Here is a 22,166-nt window from a genome sequence, read left to right on the forward strand (position 1 = left end):
TCATACGCAAAAAATTTCAATAATTCAAAACTAAAATAAAAATATATTAATCTTAATTAGTGGAATAAATATTTACCTAAAAAATTCTATAAAACGCCATCCTCTAAAAGATTCAAATTTGCTAACACGCAATTTGAAATTTAAGAAAAAATATTAATTTAAAATAAAATATAAAAATAAATTTGATTTAAACTGAAAGTTCACATGGTTTTTGTAGTAAAAATAATTTTGTTTTATTAATAAAACTTGAAGAGATATTATCTGTTGCTATAGAAACGATTGGGACGAAAATGTGGAGTATGGATAATGGAAATTATTATTTAATTTTAATAAATTATTTATTTAATTATATATGCAATGTAATAAGATGTTTGCAAATATAATAATTAATTTTTACTTTTGCGATAATTTGAATTAAATCGCAAAATATTAATGTAAATTTTAAAATATGCAATTACATAGGATTTATTAATCGTAGTAAACTTGAAATCAGCATACAAGACTTATTTATATCAAATTATTTTTTTAATATAATTATATTTATTGATATTATATTTTTAATACTTCTAAATTTCCACAACTTCAGAAATCCATTTTTATACTTTTAAATATTTAAATTTCCCGCAAAATTCTCCATGTCTAACATATGGCAACACACTTCAGATCGGTGCTCTTCAGAGCTGTCAGCTGTCAAATTGCAAAATTAACCTCAACAGAGCATATTTATTTTTCCATAATATTTATTTTAAAGTACTTTTATAGTTTTCAAAAATGACAAAATATGCTCCAAGGGACGTTGGTCCATTTTTACAATTCTTCAGGGACGTTTTATTAGGGGTAAGTAATTTATTTTACCTTTCAATAGTTATTTTGTTATTATATAATATTAACAATTTACATTGTTTTAGTAGTGATTTTTACTGATAATGATAATTTAAATCTATTTGTGCTATTTATAGAGAACACACGTAAAGGCTTTACGTTTTGAACCATTCTTAGCTACTCGTTCACCACCTCCACCAGCTATACCAGATGGTCCATCGAGCAAGTAAATAATTATATACATATGAAAATAAAATTGTTGATGACATTATTCACACAAATATTTGTTGCAGATTATCAGCTAATTATTATGTAAGTAGAGATGCCAGAAGGGAAGTTATGCCACCTACCGTTTTACATGCTCAGAACCTACTTGCATCTGGAGAAGCCACGTAAGTTAAATAGTATAAACATTATGTGGCAACTGAATAAGTGCGGCTTTCATTCTTAGATAGTTTTAATTGAATTTTTTGGTTTGCTGACATAGTCCGTATGTAAAAAAAACTTTTGTTATTGGATAGCAGGCAATTCAGCAGGCAATCTGTGAAAAAAAGTTTTTTTGATCAAATAGCAAATTTTTGTCATATTTTACTTATTAATTCTGGCAAAAGTAAAAAGACATCTTGAGCTCACAAAAAATTTTGTGAGTCCTTTATGGTAACAAAGCCTTAAAAAACGGCAGTGCCAAATTTGGGTTACCAAATTTCGTTCTGGTGATTTTTCACTCAAAGATCAAAAACACTCTGGTTGTCCAGTTGAAGTTGATTACAGGGAAATTGTCTACTTCGAACTGTTGTCATCAACTGAACTATCAATTCTGATGTCTTAATTAAACGATGAAAATGCAGCCTGAATTGGTGAATCAAAATAGTGATTTATTCCTCACATCACATATTTCTGGCTTCTAAGCTAAAATTATTGCAGCTTGGATGGGATGTTTTACCACATCCACCATATAGTCCTGACCTTGCACCATCTGACTACTTCTTGTTTCAATCTTTACCAAACTCCTTAAATGGTAAACAATCAAAGATTATGATATTGTCGAATTGTACCTGAATCAGTTTTTACTAGTAAATATCACAAGTTTTATGAATAGGATAATAATGGTGTTTGAAAGACGATAAAAAGTTATGATTAAAATGGACAATGCATTACAGAAAGTTACTCGGAACTAGGAAAAATGTCTTATATTTTCTAACAAAAATCTGCACTTACTTAGTTTCCAATATAATACAATGTATGGCAAATATTTATTTATGAATTAATATGATTTTTATATTTATAGCCCTAAATGTGCTCGAACAAAGTTGCCGACTCCAGGACAAGTTTATAGATGGGATTAGAGCTTCATAAAATTATATAGAATCTAATATAGATGGAAACAATATTTCAAATAGAACTTTAAATTAAATTCATGTAAATAATATGTGTTTTATTTCAATTTTTGTTGTTATCATCCTATCAATAACTGAAAACATTTAGAATGACAATTTTTGCAATAAGTTAAAAATAATATATACATTGTTTTACAAGTTCAGTTTTTGGAATTCTTTTGATAATCTAAAAATCTACTTTTATCATGGGCATTTATCCATACATAATTAATAGAGCTTCGCAAAATGTTTTTACTTAGATTATTTTAACAATTTGTTTGTGAAAGATTCTAAACCGATTTTGAAAATTTGAAATACATGTAAGTATACACTAGGTATACTTATAAATTGATATATTGATTTATTATTAAGTCGATTATTTATACATGCCGGGAAGTTATGATAACAGCTTGTTTGTATGTTAAATATGCCTGATCGTATGACAAATAGAAATTTTGATAATTTTCAATACCAAGAACAAGAATTGCCCCATATATCCATTAAATCCCGAATTATTAAATTATTATTTTGAAATTTGGCGAAAATAAAGATGTCGCTTTCATTAAAACGGATTTTCAATTGATATCTTTAAAACATACTTATTGTAAAAGTTATGAAATAATAAACACTTAGAAAAAGGAAACACGTATCTACTATCAAAATTACTTCTTTATTCGCACAAGGCTAAAATCAGAATCAATCTTGAAACGGATATAAAATGTAACATGGGTTATTTTAAGCAGGGTTACATACATAAAACATAAAAATATTCATTTAAAATAGAGTATTCATAATAGATAGCGCTACCAATAATATGAATATTTAACACTTATAATATCTGTAATTGTATAAATTAAATCAATTTGTTTAACTCATTTCATTTCATCTATTTCGTGTTCTGAAAATGTACTTTAAGTGTAGTAGGCGTAAACTGTAATCAATAGTTGAACGAAACGGCACAGAACGCTTGGCTCGAACGCGCGACGAAATTCTTAACTTTTTATAATTATATTTTTCTTCATTATTTTTATTTTTATAATTCAACTGCTTATCATAGGCCTATATTATTTTAGTGAGTGATTACAGACTATGAAATTTACTGTTATACAAAGTTTCATCAAATTTGCCAAAAAAAATTCAACAACAAATTACGAAGAAACAGCTCGACCGATCTTCACAAAATCAACTAATCGATACAATTTTTGAATTTTCAAAATTAGTTCAATATTCTGGCTTAAAAAGGACGAACAATTTTATACTTTTATTCTATATACAAAAAAAAGAACAGCTTGGTTGGTAGTTGCACAAAAGTTACAAACATTATTCTTTATGGAGTTATATCGAACGGTTTTTAAATTTTTGAGATCGGTCAAGCCATTTTTGAGAAAGCTTCGACTAACGGTCAAAAATCGGCTCGCATATACACGCATAGACATACTTCTTCCAAATTTGGTCTTATTCGATTCAGAATGACATGAAACGTTGAAAATACATAAAATTCGCAACCGATAATTTTTTGCGAAAACTCCTTCGGTAAGTTAATAAATGATCAATGCCATTTTTAATTAAAGAAAAGTATGTTTTTATTAACTTCCCGTAGGGTAAGTTATTGTAATGGGCCGAAAATCGAAATTGAAAATTTTTACATTTCTCGACGTTTTGAAGGTTTCTGAACATTTTGGTATACCTCAGTAAAAATGGATGTGTGTGTGTGTATGTATGTATGGATACAATTTTTGGTCCACGTTTTCGGGCGCACGGATCAACCGATTTTTTTTTTGTATATCGAAAATAATTCAGATTTTATTTTTAATTCTGACTAAAGTTCTAATATACTTTAAACAAATAATTTCAACTTTGCAATTCAGTTTATATAATTCTTACAAATATTAGACAATGTTACAATATTTATAATAATCTATTTGAAAACATTCAGTATTCCTCGAACATTTTGTTACGGTACGGGAAGTTCCAGCAATTTGCCTTAAGGCACGATGCCATACACCCCACTAGTTTTTTTTTTTAATTGATATTTCAAATAATATTTAGATTCAGAAAGTAATAGTCTGTTTATTAATATATCTCAACATAACTGAAACAATAATATTTTATTGTTTGAAGCAATAAAAACCACACCGTCACATATTAATATTCTTTTATTCGTGAAATGACAGAATTGGTTTTTTCGCGCGTTAACTCGCGCTGTATAGTACAGCCTGTCTGGTATTTATCTGGACAATATTTTCGACAACTTAACTTCATTTCTATATATATATATATAAACCTTCTTCGGGGAAGAAGGATTTTCGTAAGTTCTTGCAACCATTTTTAATTGTCTCTTTAAAAGAGACAGCATTTTTGGAAGCCCCTCTTGTCCGAAGCAGGGGCTCAATATCACAACATTCGCCGATGTATAAAACATATACATTGCATATATAATATACGTACATACGGATACACATGCACATATCTGTATGTACGAATATTGTGTATGTGTATTGCACGTTTGCCTGTGTATACAGGACCGGTTCTAATTTGAATGCAAAAAAGACGGGCGTACGTCTTAGGGGGCACCAAAACGAAATTCATTAAAAAAAATGTTTGGAAATTAGAACAAAAATTGAAACAAAAAAAAACTTCCCGTAGGATAAGTAATAATGATAGGCCGAAAATCGAAAAATTTTATCTTCACGTTTCAGAGTTTTCTGAACATTTTGGCATACCTCAGAAAAAATGGATGTGTGTGTATGTATAAATGGATACAATTATTCGTCCACGTTTTCGGACGCACGGATCAACCGATTTGATTCCTATTGATAGGAAGATGTGCTGATTAGTTTTTGGCAAAGGCAGGTCCAGCCGTTACGGAGATACGGAACAAAGAGTGCAGTAAATACAAATCGAGTTTTTGAGAGAACGGAGTGTCCGATTTGAGTGATCCAAAAAGCATTCAATTTGTAATGATTTGGAGAAGAGGTGATTAGTTTTTGTCAAAGGCAGACCAGCCATTTCGAATACAGAAATACAGACGTCCAAAGATAAGCGTCCATTTGAATGATCCAAAAAACTTTGTTTATTTTAACAAAATAATTGCTTTTGAAAAAAAAATGTTTGAAAGTTGTTTTTTTTTAAATTTTTTTTTCAAAAATTTTTTTTTGTATATCGAAAATAATTCAGATTTTAATTTTAATTCTGGCAAAAGTTCTAAAGCTCACTTATATACTTTGAATAAATATTTTTAACTTTGTAATTCAGTTTATATAATTCTTATAAATATTAGACAATTAATGTTTATATTTATATCAATCTAATTTAGTTGAAAACATTTAATATTCTTCGAATATTTAGTTACTGTACGGGAAGTTCCAGCAATTTACCTTAAGGCACGATGCCATGCACCACTAGTTAACTTCCCGTAGGTTAAGTTATAACTTATAAATATAAATATATATAGTAATCGCAAAAAATCGAAAATGAAAATTTTTATATATCTTTACGTTTCAAAGGTTTCTGAACATTTTGGCATACCTTAGAAAAAATGGATGTGTGTGTGTGCGGATACAAATTTTCGTCGACGATTTTGGGAACACGGATCAACTGATTTGAGTGATTCAAAAAACATTCGATTTCTAATATTGATAAGAGAACATTTATATTGACAAGGTGAAAAACTGATTAAATTTTTGGGAAGGCAGGTCTAGCGGTTATGGACTCTCAATAAAAATAAGTTAAAAAAATGTCATTTGGCGGTCAAAAATGTTTATTCGACATATGTACATCAAATTATAAGATATCTTATAGAGATTTCAATAATGTGTACACATTTTGTGTAAATTTTTGTGGGTTCCGTACCAAGATTTTTATTTACGGTATGGGAAGTACCAGCAATTTGCCTTAAGGCACGATGCCATGCACTCCACTATTTAATACATATACAATGGACAAAATCCTCGATTTACTATTGATTAAATTCTTAATTTAGACATATAAACTTATGCAACTTACCTTAAGGCACTTAAAATGGAGTGTATGCATCATCCTGTTTAAATTTTCTTCTTACTTGAGCTTATATTGCAATCACATGAAAATATATATATATATATATATATATATATATATATATATATAAATGTATATGGAAGGTACAATATTTTTAGTTCCAAATAACATTTTTTCACTAAATTCAAAAGATAACTACACTTTATTGTTTCACTAAACATTATTTGACACAAAAAGTCTCCATTTTGAAAACTAACGAAATAACTTCTTTTCCTCATTGGCAACACTTGCATATGTCAAACATTCGTTTAATAAAACACAATTTTAACAAAATATTTTATTAAATATAAATTAAATTATTTTCAGCTTTATATATATAAATAATTTTAATTAGTAAATTATATTAAACAATAATAAATTTTAAATAATGTTTTTATTAAAACTGTGATTTTATCTAAGGGTCTAATTAGGACTTTCAAATATTTTATTTCAACTTTATAACATATTTTTGTATTTTATTTATTCAATAAATGTGAAATGGATATTGTCCTAAGATATTTTATTATTTTATTACCTATATAGGTTATTTTTAAAATTTTAACAATGGATAACATCCTTGATGACAAATTAGATGGTATAATAATTTTACATATTATATTAAAATTATTATTAATTTAAACAAATATTATAGATTCCAACTTACCTCTTATTTGTGAACAAAAACTTGTTCATTTTAAACAAAGATATACTTGGGACTGCGGTATATCTTGTATATTAATGATACTACCTTTTGATAGTAAAGAGTATTTTTTACAAAAGTTTTATACAATTTGTAATGATGAAGGATTCAGCAAAAGGTTTGCCTAAATGTATACATATACTTTTTTATTTATTTATAATAAACTTATGTACTTTTTATAGCACTTGGACTATAGATTTATGTTATTTGCTTAAAAGATTTAAAATTAAGCATACATACTTTACTATAACTTTTGGGGTCAATCCAGGGTATCAAGATGAATTATTTTATGAAAAAATTATTACCAAGGTAACATGCAAAATTTGTATTTTATTAGGTAATTTTTGTATAACTATTTTCTTCTATTTAGGATGAATCAAGAGTTTTGCAACGTTTCAATTCAGCAGCCTCGCTAGGTATTAAAATAAAAGTAAAAAATGTATCAACAATTGATTTGCTAAAACACTTGTACAAATTTGGAACTGTGATATTATTAATAAATGCTAATTTATTGCATTGCGACATTTGCAAAAGGAATAAGTCAGATCTGAGGTATTCGAATTGCCACACGAAGATCGATTTACTCAAAAATATAAAATTTTGTGTTTTACAGATCCTGTTTACCGTGGACTAAAACATATAGTGGACACTATATTGTTTTGTGTGGATTTAATTTAGAAACAAAAAGTTATATGTATAGGAACCCCACATATAAAGACAGAGTGTGTGTGATGTCGTTTCAGTACATGGATGAAGCTCGTATGTCTTATGGCACTGATCAGGATACTATTTTTATATTTAATAAATAATGTATTATATGTTTGTATTAAGTATTTTAAATACAAATTCAACTAATAAGTAGCATTTTGTCTTAAGCCAAGTTGCATGAACTTCCTAATACGTAGACACAATCAACTTAAATCTATAAGAATTGAAATTTGGGTAAAATCTGTTTCAACTGTTTATTTTGAAAATAAAATAAACTTTTACTGAAAAATAATTAATGTAATTTCCAATTGATGTCTTTCAAACAAACCTAAAATATCTGCAATTTTATAAAGTAAATTTTTTTAAAAAAAATTTCATTTAATTGTGAACGTCAACTGTAATCAGTAGCTACCGACATAACACCAAAAAACGCACAAATTCTGAGAATCGCTTGAAATCGCTCGGCGAAATTATAAACTTTTGATCAATTTTTATAATCCAACCGCATATCATAAGCCTTTAATATTTTAGTGTGTTAATTTAGACTACAAACTCTATCGCTATATAAAGTTTTATCAAGATCGTCAAAAAAAAAACTTTCAATCAATTTTAAAAATTACACTTTTCTCCTAATTAATAAAAAACGGCTTGGTCGATCGTCGCTCAAAACTAACCTAGTCCTCATTAAGCTACATTAAATGGCTTTTAAAATTTTCAAATTGATCCAGCCGTTTTTGCGAAACATCGACGAAAGGTCAAAAATCGTCTCTCACACATAATTTTTCCAAATTTAGTCTTATTCGATTCAGAATGACTTAAAACGTCGAGAAAACACAATTAGCGAATCAGATTTTTTGGCGCAAAAATAAACTTCTCCTTCTGGAAGTTAATTACATTAATTACAATAAATTGTGTGTTGAATCATCATTTTATTTATTTTAACTAAATTATATTAAGGTTTACACATGTATGATTATTCTATGTCTCTTAAAATCAAAGATCATATTCTGTGTATCACTTCAATACTTCATAATAATCATTCTCCGAAGTTACAGAAAAACAATCATAGAGTATTGAATTAAAGGCCAGCGACTTACAGACTGATTTCATTCTATCAAAACTTTAATAATTAATTCCTGCCTTATTTCCAAACAATTAATTAATTTTAGTAATTCATAATTTTGAGTCTGTTAATATCTGGTCTTAGCTGATTATTTATTTACCATTCTAATTATCCACGAATATAAGATGTACATAAATATATTTTTTGCATATTTAATGTGCTCGCGTGGCACAAATTGATTAAATTTTTATCATGTGGTTCACTCAAGTGCAAAAATGATTTTTTTAATACAAAAATTCAATGCACACAATTACAATAATATTTAAAATAATAAAAATGAGTACTTTGAAAAACAATACTATTTTGTATAAATCATTTATACTTAATTCATAATTTGGAGATAATTCAAATTTTACAAAACAATACCATTTTGTATAAATAATTCATACTAAATTCATAATTTGAATTAATTCAAATTTTACATAAGCATCAATAAATGACAATTTACAACAATATAATAGATGATGATTTCAGCAACTTTTATCAAAAATTTAAATTTCATCATTGATTCAAATTTGAATAATAAACAAAATTAATACATATAACATAAACTTAAGCTACTGATTAATAAAATGGAGGATTAAACACTTTATTATAAGCACTTCTGAGTTAATTATAATATTTAAAATAACATATTCTTGTATGTATAAGAATAAAGCAATAATTGTCAATGTCTTCGTCAATTAAATTATAAAAAAGCTGAAATGTATATCATGTTTTACTATGACAGCCTCCAGTTTTCTTAAACTTTTTCTTCAAGTTACTTCTTATTACAATATTAACACGTTAATCACCACAATAATATCAGAAAAAATTTGTAAAAAAAAAATGTATCAAGGATATATAATGCATCAAAGAAACAGTTTTGTTTTTTTAACTGATGTGGCGATTAACGCGTTAAAAATATTTTAGTTTTTTGTTTCAAATAAGTTTAGAATAAAATGTATACTCATTTATATATCATATTTTAAAACCAATAATTTGATTGAACAATGTGTGATTTAATTATGTAATAATAAAAAAAAAAAAAAAAAAACTTAAAAAAAATTCATTTTTTTTTTAATTTTGCAATATATTTGTCAATGAAAGCTATTGAGAGTTAAAAAAAAAAAAAAAAATACACTACTTATAACTTTTCACACCTCTTATAATATTTCATTGTTTTCAGAAAACGTATTACAAAAAAAATATTTACAACAGGCAAAAACTTTAAAATAATTCATTTTGTTTCTTTTAACTCTCGATAATTTTCATTGATAATTTGTTGCACAACTAAAAAAATAATAAAAAATATTTGAATAAAGTACTAAATACATTTTTTAAGGCGCAACATTTTTCATTGTTACCACTTTACTACTTTTTATTAAATTGATCGAAACTTCATTAATGACTTAGACAATTGCAAGTTTTTTTCTAACCAACAAAAACGTATTTTAAAAAACGTAAAAACAAACTCCTCAAAATATTATAGGCTATGAAAACTTTAATTAATCTTTATAATTAAAATAATTTTCATAGACCTCTAATATTTTAAAGAGCTTGTTTCTACTATCAACTCTGTACAATGTCAAAATCCCAGATGATTGAACTTGAGGTTCGTTCTCTTTTTCAGTGGATGTGTGAATTGGTTAGAGAATCTTTCTAATAAAGTTTAATTTCCTAAATTAATTGTATATTTATAACGATTATGGTCCACGCCCGTTAAATGATAAAAAAACTGGGTAAGTTATGATTAAAGGATTGTGCCTCAAAAATGTTTCCCAACAATGTCAACAACTCAACCAAACATAAATAAAACTATATCATCCCCTTAAACGTAAATCATTTAAGTTACAAAATAGATACAAAAGAATTCATCACCTAGCAATGCAGCAGCACTCATAAAAATTACTCGAGTTAAAAAACTAATATACACATATTGCGCGATAAAAGCTAGGTGACATTTTACATCCAATATCGATATCTAATCATCAAACCTTACACATAAAATATACATAAGAACTATGATATAACATATTATAAATAGTAAATTAAAATCACTTATTACATTTAATGTAAAATAATTGATATAAATGTTCTCACAAACAATCTCACACGTCACACCTAAAGACACACAGCAACACATTCGCACATCTTTTCTTGGCTTTCATCATTTTGTAGTTTTCACACATTTGCTCTTAAATTATGTATGACATTATTATATAGATAATTATTTAATGATGTTTCTGTAAAGCGAGTATGATTGCTGTACTTGGCTAAGATATTCTTATAATTAAAAGTTTTCTTCTTCAACCTTTTCGGCATCTGAAGACAACGCTTGCTTTAAGGGCTCGACACAGATTTTGGGTATAAGAGTACCTAGGAAAAAAATATTTGATTTTTGTTTCTATAAGACTATAAGTTTTTAAATTACAGTAGTACCCCGCCCTGACATACAAGATAGGCTGCCAAAAAGCGATTCGTTGCTACGACATACGAGCAAAACTCGAGATACGTGCTTTGAGAGAAAATTATTGAAAAATGTGAAAATATGAGGACGGAAATATTAGGATCTAGAGAATGCAACACCGGTGTGCCAAAAAAACGGTATATCCTCTAAATTTTGGACGATGTTAATACTGGTATTTACCTTTAAAATATCGGTTATAGACAATACTCACTTGATTTGAGGTTCTCAGAACCATTTAAAAACTTTAAATCTTATATCTCATAATTAACAAAAGTCTTTTTGAATAGTTCTATTGTATAAACAAGTGCCAAATATTATCTCAACCAGCCATCCATTAAAATGAATATTTATTGGTTTCCAAAGAACTTCATATTAATTCTGTTAATTAATGAATAGTATCGGACTAATAAATATTGATGTTTATTTCCACTTATGTAAAGATGTAGCTTTTTGTAAGTGACATCGGCGCCAAAATATTTTATACAATACTATTAATCAACAAAATACAGTTTACCACTGATTAATCTTAATTTATATTCTAACTTTATGCATATTATACTAGATCATAATAATTATTGAATGCTATTAAAAAACAGATTGTTATTTAATCTTGGAAAATAAAAAAACTCAACAATTATAAAATATTATTTTACAATAATTACAATATTTTATTATTTTCCTGGATAACTATCATATTTTAAATTTAATACAGTAGAAATATTGCTGTTTTGGACGTTTTACCTTGGGTCGCTTGGGTGGAGCGACTATGGCGGATGCCGTGGACACCATTATGGAGTGAAAAAATGAGAAAAGGGTAGACAAAAACTATGGAGGGAGATAGTAAGGCAAAAAATCTCCCTCCCAACCAATTTTATAACATTATTGACAAAGAAATGGATATAAGGCGCGCAAAAATATGGATATATAATTATATACAATCAAATAACATAAAAGTGTAAAGATAACTTATAAAATGTATATGACTTATGAACGTGTATACAAGGTTAACAAATAAACAATTTAAAAAAAATTAAAAAAAACTTTTTACCAGGGTACCACTGTTTTCAAATATTTTCAATGACACTTACCGACAATTTTAACACCTTCCGTTGTCTTCAAACGTATGACTTGCATTTTGTTATTGTGAGCGCTCTTCGATTGCAACACATTCTCAACACGAGCCCAAACACTAAGTACACTTCCAGCTAACACATTATAGGAACGCCTTCGTAGACCGACTTCGCAATCATGGCCCAGTGTGACATTTCGACAATTGCCTCTCCAGTATGCATGAGAACATGTTGTCACTGAAGATTCATACTGTTCTGTCCAGTGGGGCTGGGCATCATCTGTTGATACCTGGGATAAAAAAACTCTTGATATGAAGATAATGCTCAACAAGGACTAATAATTTTATTATTACCTTTTTATATTTCTTCTCCAATTCGCCTAGCGTCTCATTCCTGAACTGCAAGCCAGTATTCGGTCTATACACTTGATATAATTGATCCTTTTTGGACTTGACGAGATCAGTTTTTTTTCTTGGAATTGTTATCCACAGCTACGGCAAGAATTGCAGTTTGTTTACCATTTCTTATTTGATGTGATAGATAGAAACCTTCTTTCGGCCCTGTCAAATCAGACCACCTAAAAATAAAAACAAGGAACAATAAATGGCTGGTTTTAAAAAATCGCCGAAAAAAAAAATATATATATATATATATATATATATATATATATATATGTACAGTAAATGTGCACTCTTGACAAAGAAATGGATATAAGGCGCGCAAATATATAATTATATACAATCAAATAACATAAAAGTGTAAAGATAACTTATAAAATGTATATGACTTATGAACGTGTATACAAGGTTAACAAATAAACAATTTAAAAAAAATTTAAAAAAACTTTTTACCAGGGTACCACTGTTTTCAAATATTTTCAATGACACTTACCGACAATTTTAACACCTTCCGTTGTCTTCAAACGTATGACTTGCATTTTGTTATTGTGAGCGCTCTTCGATTGCAACACATTCTCAACACGAGCCCAAACACTAAGTACACTTCCAGCTAACACATTATAGGAACGCCTTCGTAGACCGACTTCGCAATCATGGCCCAGTGTGACATTTCGACAATTGCCTCTCCAGTATGCATGAGAACATGTTGTCACTGAAGATTCATACTGTTCTGTCCAGTGGGGCTGGGCATCATCTGTTGATACCTGGGATAAAAAAACTCTTGATATGAAGATAATGCTCAACAAGGACTAATAATTTTATATTACCTTTTTATATTCTTCTCCAATTCGCCTAGCGTCTCATTCCTGAACTGCAAGCCAGTATTCGGTCTATACACTTGATATAATTGATCCTTTTTGGACTTGACGAGATCAGTTTTTTTCTTGGAATTGTTATCCACAGCTACGGAAGAATTGCAGTTTGTTTACCATTTCTTATTTGATGTGATAGATAGAAACCTTCTTTCGGCCCTGTCAAATCAGACCACCTAAAAATAAAAACAAGGAACAATAAATGGCTGGTTTTAATATACACACACACGAGTATCGCGCCCGATGTGACAATCTACCGTGGTATATATATATATATATACACACACACGAGTATCGCGCCCGATGTGACAATCTACCGTGGTATACCGGTGGCCCACGCCGGCGCGAACGTGTTAAAAACGTTTATATAAATATTATAAAAACTTACTTATCAATAGCCTCTTGCCAAGCCATCCCTCGTTCCACATGTACAACATGTAGCTCAGTAGGTGCAATACCAGTAGCATGTTTTCTTTGGAATCTCCACAGCTTAATTCTTTTTACATTTTCACCAGCAGTACCCAAATCTAAACAAAACAATTGAATTTCATTAATACAAAAGGCATGATGAAATTTTAATGCTTAATAGTAGTCCATACCTAGAATTCCCAGATCAAATCGTCCTAACTTCTTTGCTTGTGTTATGATCGCTGTTAGTGTGTCCGTAAAATATTTAAATAATCTATTCTGCAATTCAACAGGCATACCTAAAATTCTATTCAAAAACTTGGATATATTATTGTAATCTTTGTCTAAAGACAGCACGCCTGGCATAGCTTCGCTATTGACAATAAGTCCAACTCCCACCAAAGCATCGGCAACGTCTTTGAAGAAGTCTCCTTTGTAATCTTGAGGAGGCGGCACTAAAGGTGCTTCATATTTCATTATCGTTTTCATTGTAGCTTCCAAAGCGCTCCTGCCATACTTATTATCAATATTAAATTGTGACAAATCTCTTGATTCGGTGGCGCGTCTGTCGCCATGTGTCAACGCTCCTAAAGATTCTAATCTTTTAGCTACCGTAGAAGCAAAACGTCTCTCTCCTGCCAAATCGGAAATTAAAAATATGTATTCAGGCGCGTTAACCTGGTTGGATCTGTGTGTTCGTCCAAACTGTTGTATAGCCCTATCGGCCGACCAAGGCAGTTCCAAAGTAATGTGTACCCGCCTTCGTTGATTTCTAACACGTCGATCGCTCTGCAACGAGATACCACTGGATGCTGCTTCTGAAATAATAGCCACATCCTTTTCGCCATCCATAAATCGTTGTTTTTCTGTTAAATTTAAAGTCTCTAAAGGTACGTCCACTTCAGACCGAGATTCATAAAGAATTTGACCATCTTCTGTTTGAACGACTCGACCTTTGCGACCAGTCATCTAAAAACAACAAAAAATTAAAATAAATGTAAGTGGAAAGTTACATTGAAGGAATTTGCACGAACTTTATTTGTGTAGATAAAAAAAGCAGCGTAAATAATAAGAATGTTAATAATAAGTTTTCCCGAAAAATCCGATTTGCTAATTTTATATTTTCTCGACGTTTCAAGCCATTCTGAAAAGAATGAGAACAAATTTGAAAAAAGTACGTGTGTGTGTGAGCCAATTTTTTACCTTTTGTCAACGTTTTCTCAACAACGGCTAAACTGACTTTAAAAATGTGAAAACCATTCAATGTGATTTGATGGGCTGAGCCATTTCTTTAGAATTAGCAAACAAACACACAGTTTTTTATCCATGTTTTAGCCAAAAATACTAAATCAATTTTGAAAATTCAAAACTACTTAAAAGATATTGGTTGGGAATTAAGCTGATTAGTTTTCGACAAAGATCGGTTGATTTGTAAAAGACTTTTTTTTTCACGATTTCAATGAAAGTATTATAGTATTATAGTATCTGGTCCTACAAAAGTGATTTGATTATAAAATTAAGTAACCATAGAAACGCCGAGAATACGAAAAATAAGCAAATCGGATTTTCTTAATTCTAATTATTCTTAATATAAAGAAACGCCGAGAATACGTAAAATAAGCAAATCGGATTTTCTGGAGAAAAGAAACTTCTCCTTTGGGAAATTAATAACTGATCATAATAATTTAATCGTTGATGATATAAAAGAAACTTACCTCAGCCACATTTTCAGGCCCACCTAGCTCATCAATAAGTTGATCCAAAGTATTTGCAGGTAGCCTTTCACCGAGTTTCTCAATCTGTAATATTCAGTATAATATACTCAGATACTCAAGATACAAATAAAAAGTTAGTATATATATTATTACTCTAGGCTTGCTCTGTTTTTTTAATATATGTTACTGAAATATAAGAATTCTGAAAGAAAAGTCAATCAAGAACATTTTAAGATCTTGCTATTTTGGTGTACATACAATACTTTAAAGTTGACATCTAAATAAGCTAAAAAGCTTATCCCAGCTAATAAATGTATAATGTTCATTTAGAAATCGTATACATAAAATAATTATTTCAGAAACAACTTAGAGGTAACAAAATGTTTATTTGTAAGCCAAAAATCACCTGTGCCAGTAATTCCTCCTTCATAGTACAAGCTCTTTCAATAGCATCCTTGGGGGGTGCTTGTGGTGTTGGCTGACCATAAACTCCGGGCAGCACGCTGCCATTGGAAAACTTCATATTTGAATTTTTAACAGCATCATTTTTTCTTGTTAAAAGTTCTTGTATTTTATCCTGCGTCGTTGGTCTTTTCTTAGCTGGCTTTTTAGCTTTCCTTCCTTTCTTTTTACTGCGCCCACTAACCCATGGATCAGCATCACTATCAGAATCACTCTCGAATGGGTTGAAGTCACTACTTTGATTGCTGTCATATTGATGATCACTCTCAGCACTGTCACTTCCCGTCATTTTATATTCGGATTCAGAACTTCTCATTTGTTCTATGTCAGAGTCAAAATTTGAACTATCTGAAGAGGATCTTCTTGTCCTTTTAGCTGCTCTGGCAGCAGCTTGTCTCACTGTAATAATTATAAAAGTTGCAGATAAAGTATGGTTTTGTACATTGTTAATTAATATTAAATAAACATACTTGGCTTCCTCTTCCCACTTGATCCACCTGCAATTTCATTATCTGCAGGCTTGCTGACGCTAGCACCAGATTTTTTAGCGGCAGGTAACTCAATGCCTAATAATCTATGAATTCTACTTCGGTCAGGAGCAGGAAAATGCTTTTCAACTAAACTTTGTAAGACACCTAAACATAAATAAAAAAGTTATCGATATGTTGAAAAGTCATATGCTATTCAGTTTCTTCAATTAATGTATTTAACCTTTAGCTGTTGAAACAAAGTCATTCAACTCTCCATCATCTCGTTCTAATTGTTCTAATGTTCGAGCTTCTCCAGTGGATTGTAAACCAATAACTACACATTTACCACATTTGACAGCCTCCCTTGCTACAACTACTGCATGATTAACCTGAAAAGTAATGAAATCGCAATCATATTAATAAATTCCAATGTTTTTAAATAGCCAAGTATAAATTAAAATTAGCTTACCTTTGCTGCTATACAAAGATATTTAAAGAATCTTTGATGAGACGACCAAAACTGCCCCCACATAGTTTTCTTCATTCTATTTTCAGCATCAATCAATTCTGCAGCTTCAGTGAATTTCTGCATAGCTTCTACCCATAATTTCACAGCCATATCATAAGTTTTCGTGAACTCTTTCGATAAAGGTACTTCTTCAATTCTAAACCCTACACCGTGGAAACTTAGCTGTCTCGCTATGTACATCCCTCTTAATTTCATGTCCATGGCAACAATCTCCATTGCACCAACACCTCTGTCGAAAAGGAAATATAATGTAAATTATATAAATACAATCAATTATTACATATTATGTGAATTATATAATATATATATTATATTTATTTGAGTGTGGACGTCAACTGTGATCAATAGATACATGCGAAACACGGAACGTACATGTTTGCTCGGCATAGATTCCATTAGAATCGCTTAAGCGCGCGGCGAAATTCTGAACTTTTATTATTTTTTATAATTTAACCATAGATAAACAAGTATAAATAGATGGCAAACACAGCCATTTTGATATTACATTAAGTTTAATTCTTTCAGCATTCAATAGATGTCGCCACCAACCGTAGCACGTAAATTTACCATTAGGTTTAATTCTAAATAAGACTTATCTGAATATTTAATATAGGAAAAATAAACCTAAAATATATTTTCAACAAAATCGCAAATATGTTGTAAAAAATATATGATGAGAAAAAATTAAATATTTTATTCATTCAAAAAAGATATATTGCAATATATAAAATTGCTTGAACGTTTAAAGTACGTGTACTATATCTAGAAAAACTGTGTTTTAAAGCAAACGCTGAATTTGAAGCACACTAGCACTATCTGTTATATGCTGAAAACACCCATACAGTAGCCCCACAAATTTAACCCCTTCTCGTAGGCCTTTAATATTTTTTTTAATATCTTGTTTCAGACTAGAATTTACTAAAAAATTTCAACATTTAATTACGAAAAGATGGCTCGGACGATCTTTACACACAAACTAATCAACAAAAAGTGGACGAAAACTTTTCTGCTAATCAGAAAGAAACGGCTTGGCCGATCGTCGCGCAACAATAATCCTCATCAAGATACATTAAATGGCTTTGAAATCGATTTTGAGACAACGTTGACAAAAAGTCACAAATCGGCTCACATACCCACATATAGCCATACATACAAACACAATACTTTTTCCAAACTTTTTCTCATACAATTCAAAATGACATGAAACGTCGAGAAAACATAAAACATAATCGTTTTTTTTTTCACTAAACATAAACCTCCCCTTACAAAAAGTTAAAAAAAAAATTGTATACTCTTACCTTTTCTCAACGGCTGCAATAAAATCATTGAATGAAGGAAACGGAGTACCTTCTCCCCAAATGCCTAATCGAACCATATAAGCCATATTTCTTGGCTCAGAAGCACCTGTCGCAGAAGCATAGACGACTCTAGCTTTTGGTAATTTTGACTGCAATTCTAAAGCAGTTAGGCCAGTTTTTGTTGGTTTACTTGAACCCACGGGACATAGATTTTTTGCTTTATGACATTCATCAAACACAATCTATACAGTAATTATATTAAGAAAAATAGAAAATCATTCATTCATTCATTGCAATTTGTTGAAAATTTAAAAGGATACAAGTCCGTCAAAATCTTCTCCGCACCATTGCAACAACTGCTTGAGTCTAGTTTTATATTTGCCTCCAGAACTGGATTCACCAATCAATGCTGAATATGTGGAAAATATGACACCTTTTTTCACATTACCGTTTACGGGCGATGATATTTTTGCGTATTTAAACTAAAATTCAGGAATCAAATTATAAATACAGTGATTGTTAATATTTAAAAAAAATATATATACAAACCTTATTTAACGGATGTACTTCTATTTTGCTAGCACCAATATCTTTAAGATCCCTTTCCGCATCGTATTTTAAATCATTCGACACAGAAACCCAAATAGCTTTTTTACGACCTTTCATGTAGTTTTCAAAAATTACACCAGCTATAGTCCGACCTTTGCCGACACCAGCACCGTCACCTGAAAATTACAATATTAAACAAGATGTAAGTGGCAATTTTAACTATGTAGATGGTATAACTTTTTTTTTTCGGAAATAAAGTTTTTGCTTTCATCAAAATAAAAGTATTAAAAATTACCTATCAAAAATCCAGCCCTTGTGCCATCAGGCAAAATATGTGTATGCGCCTGAGATGCATATGTAATAGATTCTAATTGTAAAGCACTAAGTTGTCCTGTTTCAATTGTTTCTTTTGGTATAGAAAGTTGATATTTAATATCTGCTGGCTCGACAGAGGACAATGATGCAGTCTCAACAACTGGATCAGGATGTTTTTTGCCCAGCTTAACTGCAAATTAAAAATTAATAATTATTATAATAATCCAAATTATTATTTTAATATTTAAATACATACGTTTTGCTGGCCAATATTCTGCATATGTTTCCGCAACACCCATTTCTTCATCGTCTCCTTCTTCTTCTTCTTGAGTATGCATCTATATAAACATAAAATAAAACTTTATAAGCAAATCAACTTTGAAATGTTGCTATAGTAAAGGCACTGTGATAATGTTTTATCTCTTTGTTGTATTTTATAAATTATTTACTTTATTGCCTTCGCCCCACATATGAGACACCATTTTTCCAGGAACATTTTGCATCCAAGGATTCTGCATGTTACCGACTCCAAAATTATTCATGTTAACAAGGTTGGATAGTTGATTCAATGGAAAATTTGGCTGAGCTAAAATACTGCTCAGATTTTGTAAGAGCAGCGGATTCATACCGCCCATTCCCATTAACCCTGACATTTCCACTAAAATAAGTGTAAAAAATTTCAATGTACAAGATAATTGCAATATGTTTAGAAAAAAGTTCGAATTAAATAAAATAAGTTCTAATTTATACTACATATTTGCAAAAATAATACATATAAAGAAATATTTTTCAGAACAAAAATAAATATGATAGGTATTTATCTTGTGCTTTATGAAAAAACTAAAGCCCAAAAGATAATTTAACAAATCTTTCATACTTACTGACTTCATCTTTGCTTATATTTAAAAATGAATATTAAATATTGTTACTTAAAAATACTTATAAATTAAACTTAAGATATAACAAAAATAAAAAATAAAATGACACTCACTATTCGGCTTTAACTTACTCTGCGCGAGCAAAGACGCAGCCATTGGGTTCATATTTTGCTGAAAAAATGGTGACATTCCTGGTCCGGCATTTGGTGCCATTTGACCAGGTTGAGTTTGTGGCATATAACCAGCACCCATCCCAAAAGGAGAATTGCCTAAAATATATTAATTTTATACACTAAATATTGATTTTTTTCATAAAAATTAATAACAAAAATTTTATAAAGTAAGGCTAACCTGATGTTAATTTTTGCACATAACTAATACAATGTGTATAAAATAAACAACAAAAAATATAGTTAACAAATATAAAAATGATCATTTATTAAATGAATAAAGTTGTAACACTACTTGTAAAGATGCTTAAATGATAACTGATTAATATTTATACATATATATAGAAATAAAATTTTGATCCTACTAAAATAACAGATTTTTAACTTAGTAGAGGGCAAAATATACAATTGAAAAAATAAAAAATAAAGTTTGTTGTAAAAAAGCAACATAGACAACATGTGCTTAAACCGAAAAAAAATGTAAATTCGATATTATCAAAAAATGCAAATAATATTTGTATATAGATTTTCATAAGGTTTTTTTTATTATTAAAAATAAAATTATAATATTTACTATTAAAAAAACAAAAAAAAAGTCTTAGCATATCTAACCTAAAAATGTATCTATATCTATACATCTTAAATCATCAATAATTAATAATAAACAAAATTATATATAGCAGTAAATTTTAAGTACTGCAAAGTCCAAGAATTTACCTATCCCTGGCATTCTGACCATTTCATAACCTGGTGGAGTATTGCCTTTTGTGACCAATCCTCCCGGTATTTTAGGAGAAGACTTAAAGTTTGCAAATGGATCAGGCTTAATATCAGTTCGTGGCAAATTGGCTGAAGCTGCCAAAGTCTTCCCGCCACCTTAAATTTTTCAATAAAAAAGTATTATAAAAAATATATATATTTTTTTATTTCAAAGCTTTACCTGGTACTTCAATTTTATCAGGATCCTCATCTTCATCCAATTCTGAGTCAGATGAATTATGCTCACTGTCGTTCTTCATGTATGATTCCTTATTAGACTGCAAATTGAGTAACAGTTATATCACACATGCCAGAATTATATATTATAAAATTGTTCAATTAATTATTAAATTATGTTTTTAATTGTTTGTATTTACTATTCACGTTTTTACCTTTATCCTATCATTAGAACTAAATTTTACAAAAATAAATAAACAAATGAACAATATCTCATGTATTTGAAAGTTCTAATTATTTATTAATGATACATGAAATATTTATTAAGGACAAATGATCAATAAAGCCACACCCTTAATCAGAGTTCGAAATAAGATGTTATTTCTAAAAAGTATTTATATGCTGTAATCAAATGAGGAATACAGCAATGAGAAGTACTGAGTCAATACTTGTCATGATTTTTTGTACTTTTTTTGGTTATAATCTTTTTATTGAGAAAAACGTAAAAATTACACGAAGAATCGATATAATTCTATTCCAGACTGATTTGAAACGTAAAACCCTATAACTTAGTCATTTTCAGATAGCATTCAACGCGTTTAAGGATCAATTAATTAATAAAACTCTTATGTGAACTGCACATCAAAACAAAAAAACTCATTTACCATTTCGAACATTTTTCTTTTAGGTAATTATTTTTTGAGAAGGAATTATGTCACTGATATCACTGCACTCTAATTTAAATTATCATAGTTTTCTGTATGTAATTATAAATCTAAAAATTACGTGTTTGTTAGCATTTTGTAATAACAGCGATGTATAAAATTGAATTTTTACAGCACAGATGACGCTCCCGCCATCTTGATATTTGTACCCAAAC

General features: G+C 29.3%; 3 protein-coding genes across 3 annotated transcripts; 2 read left to right on the top strand and 1 right to left on the bottom strand.

The window, feature by feature from the left end:
• The first annotated feature begins 677 nt into the window (after nt 1-677).
• Nucleotides 678-2,225, top strand: LOC113378198 (NADH dehydrogenase [ubiquinone] 1 alpha subcomplex subunit 7-like). Its single transcript, XM_026618729.1, has 4 exons — nt 678-837; nt 960-1,048; nt 1,116-1,214; nt 2,111-2,225. The coding sequence occupies exons 1-4, from the start codon at nt 772-774 to the stop codon at nt 2,166-2,168; spliced, it is 312 nt and encodes a 103-aa protein (XP_026474514.1). The 5' UTR covers nt 678-771; the 3' UTR covers nt 2,169-2,225.
• A 4,575-nt stretch (nt 2,226-6,800) lies between these two features.
• On the top strand, nt 6,801-7,745 carry LOC113378646 (protein GUCD1-like). The gene is made up of 5 exons (XM_026619204.1): nt 6,801-6,831; nt 6,889-7,054; nt 7,119-7,245; nt 7,307-7,488; nt 7,550-7,745. Exons 1-5 carry the CDS (start codon nt 6,801-6,803, stop codon nt 7,743-7,745), a joined length of 702 nt encoding a protein of 233 aa, XP_026474989.1.
• A 3,275-nt stretch (nt 7,746-11,020) lies between these two features.
• Nucleotides 11,021-22,135, bottom strand: LOC113377140 (protein strawberry notch-like). The gene is given in 21 exon segments (XM_026617350.1): nt 11,021-11,125; nt 12,305-12,575; nt 12,640-12,760; nt 12,762-12,863; nt 13,945-14,083; nt 14,156-14,933; nt 15,680-15,763; nt 16,086-16,540; nt 16,612-16,776; nt 16,853-17,000; nt 17,081-17,369; nt 18,439-18,680; nt 18,759-18,920; nt 18,988-19,163; nt 19,283-19,492; nt 19,559-19,640; nt 19,752-19,960; nt 20,312-20,449; nt 21,068-21,226; nt 21,291-21,387; nt 21,952-22,135. Coding segments are annotated over 21 exon segments (4,125 nt in total). The 5' UTR covers nt 21,964-22,135; the 3' UTR covers nt 11,021-11,039.
• Nucleotides 22,136-22,166: the final 31 nt, after the last annotated feature.

This window comes from Ctenocephalides felis, unplaced genomic scaffold (assembly GCF_003426905.1).
Source record: "Ctenocephalides felis isolate EL2017-DRISC unplaced genomic scaffold, ASM342690v1 CF-g0.4_SCAFFOLD_01886, whole genome shotgun sequence".
NCBI lineage: Eukaryota > Metazoa > Arthropoda > Insecta > Siphonaptera > Pulicidae > Ctenocephalides > Ctenocephalides felis.